This window comes from Castor canadensis, chromosome 4 (genome assembly GCF_047511655.1).
Source record: "Castor canadensis chromosome 4, mCasCan1.hap1v2, whole genome shotgun sequence".
Taxonomy (NCBI): Eukaryota; Metazoa; Chordata; class Mammalia; order Rodentia; family Castoridae; genus Castor; species Castor canadensis.
In genome coordinates this window covers 15,303,632-15,309,631 of record NC_133389.1, presented here as the reverse complement: position 1 = coordinate 15,309,631, position 6,000 = coordinate 15,303,632, and the positions used below count along the sequence as shown (strand labels likewise).

The 6,000-nt window shown below is 52.8% G+C and overlaps 1 protein-coding gene and 1 long non-coding RNA gene across 2 annotated transcripts in view; one reads left to right on the top strand and one right to left on the bottom strand.

The window, feature by feature from the left end:
* Positions 1–575: 575 nt before the first annotated feature.
* Positions 576–1,730, bottom strand: LOC141422452 (uncharacterized). The gene is made up of 2 exons (XR_012447007.1): positions 864–1,730; positions 576–750 (listed from the first exon to the last, which is right to left on the bottom strand). It is a non-coding gene; the product is annotated as an uncharacterized lncRNA (long non-coding RNA).
* An 8-nt stretch (positions 1,731–1,738) lies between these two features.
* Phlpp1 (PH domain and leucine rich repeat protein phosphatase 1) overlaps positions 1,739–6,000 on the top strand; it is a 208,060-nt gene continuing 203,798 nt past the window's right edge. Inside the window, exon 1 of the mRNA XM_074069675.1 lies at positions 1,739–3,403. Within this exon, the coding sequence (XP_073925776.1) occupies positions 1,960–3,403 (1,444 nt within the window). The 5' untranslated portion in view covers positions 1,739–1,959. The remainder of the gene's footprint in view (positions 3,404–6,000) is intronic.

The window sequence follows — 6,000 nt, the reverse complement described above, 5'->3', positions numbered from 1 at the left end:
GTTATTCAATTGCTGTAACACACTGGAATATATTTCTATAATTACTTGTTAACTTAATTGACTTGAATATGTATTTCTCTTAAAAAACTGTAATAGCCCTAATTTTAAGAATGTTGCTGTTGATTTAACTTAAATGAAATAAAAATTAGTTTCGTGAAGCCAAGGGGTAAGATTTTAAAAGAAAAACATGGGCAATCACTTTTAGGACTTTTCAAGAAGCCTTGAAAAATGTTAATTTTTGTACTGGCATAATTCTCCATTTATCTTCAATGAAATTGTATGGAAAATCTAAATACACCCTTCCTTTCGATAAATTTCAGTTGCTCTTTCTTCCCCCCAAGGTTAATAACTTTATTGAGGTCAATATGGGTCTTCTGTAGTTAAAACTATTTAAAAGTCTCAAGTGTGAAAAACCCAGATTTATAGGCAATCAAAGGGGTGCTAATTCAAAAAGGTTTAGTAAATTATTTTAAATAACAAACGACTGCTCTAACTATCCTACATATTATTTCAAGTGCCAAAAAGAAAAAAAAAGGAGAAGAAAAAGAGAAAGAAAAAAGAAAAGAAAGGGCAACTTTTCAGAGCACGACAAATGATTTTAACATTCTTTTAAACATTGATTTTAACATTTTAACATTAGAAAGGATTTTTTTCCCCGCGGGAGTGGTGGCAAACGCCTGTAAATCCAGCACTTGGGAGGCGGAGGTAGAATTTCGAGGTCGAGGCCAGTCTGGGCTACATAGCGAGACCCTGTTTCGAAAATAAGTACATGAATAAATTAATAAACAAGCAAAACAAATAGATCAAATTTCCCCCTCAATGTTGAAAGAAAAAAACGGGGAAGACGTTATGAGAAAACATACAGAAAGAGACTCATTCTTGTATGCTTCTTCCATTGTCCCCCTGTGTCATTACGCGACTTCAAACTTCCCGGACTGTGGGAAACGAGTCCTTTGCCATTTTTAACAGGAGAGGAGAGGACGGGCTCAGGGCTGTGATTTCCCCCAGACATTGAGCGATCGTGGGAGAAGCCCGCTGGGCCGGCTCGGACGTCGGAGCTCCGGCAGCGCTGCGGGTATCCGTATCTCCCGCAATGGGCGGTGGTGGGGGCCAAAGACTTGCGGACCGCTTAGCGTCCTTGAAAGCCCTCATCGTCAATTAGCAGGGAAACAGAAGTCACCCGGCAAGCGGGAGCGGGCGGGTAAGGCACAAGTTAATGAAAGACGTTCGCCTGCGCAGAGTTCAGCAGCAGAGGGCACAATACCCACGGGTCACGGCCAGAGCTGTACAGAGGGACAGAACCTGAGGATCGCTGGGGCTTGTAGTTCGCCATGCTTCCTTCTGGGATGCCCGCTCAGTAGGAGAACTATGACTCCCAAGGTGCACCGCACGCCCCTTTCACGGCCCCTCCTCGAGGCCGCTCTGGAACCTCCCGGGAGATCGGCCCCGCTCCGCCTTCGTACGCACGCGCCACGTTTGTTTACCCCGAGGCCCCGCCTCCCCGCTCCTCCCTGGAATGTCGTCATGTTCCCGATGCATATTCATGAGGCCCGTGCGCACTCCCCCCAACCCCTGCCCGCCTCCCCGCGTGTGATTAATATTCAATGAGCTCAGCCTCACGGCTGGCTCGCGGGGGTGAGGCGGGAGTAGCGGGCGGGGCCTGGCGCCGGGGACCCCGCGACCGGGGCGGGGAGGGCGCGCGCGCGTGTGTGTGTTTGGGGGGGCGGGTGTGTGGGGGGGTGGGGGGTGGTGGTTGCCAGGCGGGCGCGCGGGATGGAACATCGAGACACCGACGGAATGCTCTGGATTGCCACCTAATCCTCCGGAACGGCCGCGCCGAACGCCATTGGCTTCTCCCCTCTCCGCGCGCCGCGGCCGTCGTCTCCCACCTTCGCCTCACCTCCTCCCTCTCCGCCCTCTGCCTCCAGAGCTGGGGGGGGAACGCGAAGCCCCACTGCAATGGAGCCCGCCGCCGCGGCCACGGCGCAGCTACTCCCCGACCCCGGCAGGGAGGACCGAGCTCCGGCGGCCGCCGTAGCAGCGGCGGCGGCGGCGGCTCTGGCGGCGGCGGCGGCCGGGGACAGCCGGAGCTCCACGGAGCCCGCGCTGACCCCGGCGACTGCGAGCAGCGGGAACGGCGGCGGCGGCGGCGCGCGGGAAGAGGCCCCCTGCGAGGCGCCGCTAGGGCCGCTGCCCGGCCGCGCGGGGGGCACGGGACGCAGGCGGCGCCGCGGGGCGCCTCAGCCCATCGCCGGCGGGGCCGCCCCGGTGCCTGGGGCCGGCAGCGGCGCCAACTCGCTTCTGCTACGGAGAGGGCGGCTGAAGAGGAATTTGTCCGCGGCCGCCGCCGCCTCGTCGCCGCCGCCCTCGGCCTTGGCCGTCTCGCAGTCCCCGGGCGCCGCCGGCCTCTCGGCCTCGGCGTCGCTGTGCACTCGGAGCCTGGACCGGAAGACGCTGCTCCTGAAGCACCGGCAGATGCTGCAGCTGCAGCCGTCGGACCGGGACTGGGTGAGGCACGAGCTCCAGCGGGGCTGCGTGCACGTCTTCCACCGCCACACGGCCTCCACGTACCTGCGCCCGGTGCTCTGCACTCTGGACACCACGGCGGGCGAGGTGGCCGCCCGTCTCCTGCAGCTGGGCCACAAAGGCGGCGGCGTGGTGAAGGTGCTAGGCCAGGCGCCGGGGGCCGCCGTCGCTGCCGCCATCCCAGCTGGCGCTGAGCGTCCCCCCGACGCCGGCTCGCGGCTCGCGCCCCCGGAGCTGCAGGACGGGGAACGGGCGGCCGTCGGGGGCCCGCCGCGCGCGCCGCCCGCCGACCTGCCGCTGCCCCTGTCCCTGCCCGCCGGCGGCTGGCTGCGCCGCGCCTCCCGCGCCAGCCCCGCGCCCTCGGCCTCCTGCCCCGGAGAGCCGTTCCCCGGTAGCGGCCAGCGGCGTCCGGACGACGCGCCCGCGGGCCCGGCCTCCGACACCGAGAGCTTCAGCCTGAGCCCCGGCGCCGAGAGCGTGTCCGACCGGCTGGACCCCTACAGCAGCGGCGGCGGCGGCTCCTCGTCGTCGGAGGAGCTCGAGGCCGCCCCGGCGCAGCCCCGCCGTCCCGGCCGCCCCGCGCAGCCCCGGCCGTCGTCCCCGATGGCCACCGCGGCGCCGCAGCAGGAAGCCCCGAGGGCCGTCGACGGCCCCCCGCCGGTCCCCGCGAGCAGCGGGGGCAGAGCGGAGAAGGCGCCCCCGCCGCCCACCCTGTACGTGCAGCTGCACGGGGAGGCCACCCGGCGCCTGGAGGCGGACGAGAGGCCGCTGCAGATCCAAAATGACTACCTCTTCCAGCTGGGCTTCGGGGCGCTGTGGAGGGTGCAGGAGGAGGGCATGGACTCGGAGGTCGGCTGCCTCATCCGCTTCTATGCCGGTAAGGACACCTGCGCGGGCCGTGGGCGTTTTTCTGGGATCTGCGGCGCGCCTCGCTCTCGGGCTCAGGTTGGAAAGTCGCGGTGCAGGTGGCCGCACCTCCGGGAAGGCCACAGGTGCCTCCCTGGCCGCCCTCAGGCCTCGCGCCTTGCTGGGCTTCAGGAAGACCCCCCCGTGCCCCGCGTGCCCTCCCCGGGCGCCCCTCGTCCCCACGCCCCCGCCCGCACTCACCGCGGGCACCCGCGTCCCCTCGCGCCCCGCTCTGCCCGGCTCGTCCACCCGCTCAGGCACCTCAGACCCCGACAGGCAAGACTGGCTTTAGTGATGCTTCTCCCCAGCGCTTCATGGCAGGGTCCTCTGCAAGTCTGAATCTTGCATAAAGGATGAGTTTGCCTGTTTCTTTCTTCCAGCCTTTGTAGTCACAAGTGACCTTTCCAGTAGGACTTCTGCAGTAGGGTTTATACTAGGAATTTAAATGCTTGCTGTTCCTTTGCATGTGACTTAGAATCCTCCCCAGTCCTTTCAGGACCAGATCAAGCTCTTGACTAGAGGTGACTAGTGTTTCTCTTTTGGCTAGAGACTTGGCCGGTTCTAAATCAGGAGACTGTAAGTCCTGGTTGTTGTATTTGAGCTTTGCAAGTTTGCCTCCTTTTTGTCATCTGATTTGAAAGAGTAACTTTTTAGTGGTAAGAAACTTTATTTAGAATAAAGTCAGCATAGCAGAATTAAATCAGGAGAATGAAATCTTTGCCAGCTTTAGGTTGTAGGTAATGTTGAAAAAATCATTACACTACCAAGTCCATTAGTCCTTTCCTATTCTTTCAAATTTAAGGTGTTTTGGTCCAGCTTGTTTCCTAGTAGCAGTTTAGGTAGTTTGAATGAAGAAATCTTTACTTAAAACCACATTGAAATATGCACGACAGGCATCATCCCTGTGAGGTGTTCCTCTAAGTTTTATTGAAGTTTCTCTGAAATTCTTAAGTAGATTTCTGACGAATCATTGCCTTATAAAGAAAACCAAATCATAATACAAGAGCATCTGCAATACCTGAAGATAATGTCTCAAGTGGATGATAGGTCTTTGAAAGTATTGGCCCAGAAAACAGGTGATTTAAAAAAAAAAAATGAGCGACAAGTATATCTTTTTCTTCTGTATCTCACATAGCTTATAAAATAATATTTTATGAAAGTGTCAAATGGGAATCACACTTGGAGAGTGTTTTGTTAAAATGAGAAGGGTAAATTCTCTTATAACCACATGATGGAGGGAAGTAGATACAAAACAAAGTATATAGAATAACATTTGAACATTCTTTTATATGGACAGAGCTCTTCCTTGTTCTGTTCCCTCTTGGATATGTTCATGAAAATCTCCATGGGAAAAGTTTCGGGTGTCAAGTCATGAAATTTAGATCTTTGATTCTCCTTGATTGTCTTTCCAAGAGTGTCTGAGATAGTCTAAGTGGTTGATAAGCATTTTTTGTATAATTCATCTCAATGTAAAAATGACAAGGCTTCCCTTTTTCTGTAAATGTTAGATTTTCGACGTAGTCATTTTAATCTTTATGTTTTATTCTTTATGAAAGGCAGTAATTGTTACCTCCTGAACCTCTGAACTTACTGTTTATTTCCACGTGCACAGCATAAATATATATATGCCTCTGTGTGTATGCTCCTAAAAATAACTAATGAAGTGAGCATACCACACACAGTTATCCAACCTATTCTTGAACGTGAAGCCGGAGCACAGGTGCTGTATAGAAGGAAGATGCCTGGTTGTTACAAAGATGTCTGAGTGCTTATTTTGCATTTTAAACAATTTTGAGCTTATTTTTAGCTTAAATTAATATACCAGACATTTGTGTGCTGATACTCATTTGCTATAGAACAAAATTTAGGGTATGGTGAGTCTGTTTGAATTTTCACAAGCGTAGGTACTGAGGAACAGAAGGGTCTTTCTGTAAGGTAGTCTCACTTACCAGGACGCTGTCAGGACTTCATATATAGTGAGGGTTTGTACTAGACTGAAGAGATTCCTAGAAATTACCTCTGTACTCCAGGAGTGTTCCATTTTGATAGTTTTTTTCTTTAGGAAAAGGATGATGTTTTAGATGGCATCCTTTAAGAGGTCATTGTAAACTTATATACCTCATTTATTTTATTTCACATACAGCTTATTCTTACATTTATTGCTGCCTGTCTGTGTGTAGATGGAGTTAAGAATAGCTAGAAAGTTGCCTTTGAGAGCTTTCGAATATTTTTCTGTTTTTAAGCTGAGTTAATTATCTACTGTCCGTGTGGTTTATCTGCTGAGCTTTTTTTCAACAAGCTGTTGTCAGAGAGAGAACTTTCATTTTCCTGAGGGTCACCTTTCAATTAAATTTCAGTATTTATAACCTGGCTCAGGTTGTTCTTTAAAGGTTTCGAAAGCCATTTATGGTTGCTTTGACTGGTTAAATATTTATTTGGGTAAAGTAAAATGGAAGTCTTTACTGAAGTAGAAGGCATTGGATAAAAGGTACTATCTAATTATAGAATTAATGAAAACTTAGTCTGAAAATTGTCATTGCACCTATCATAAACCATTCTCTTAGCCAT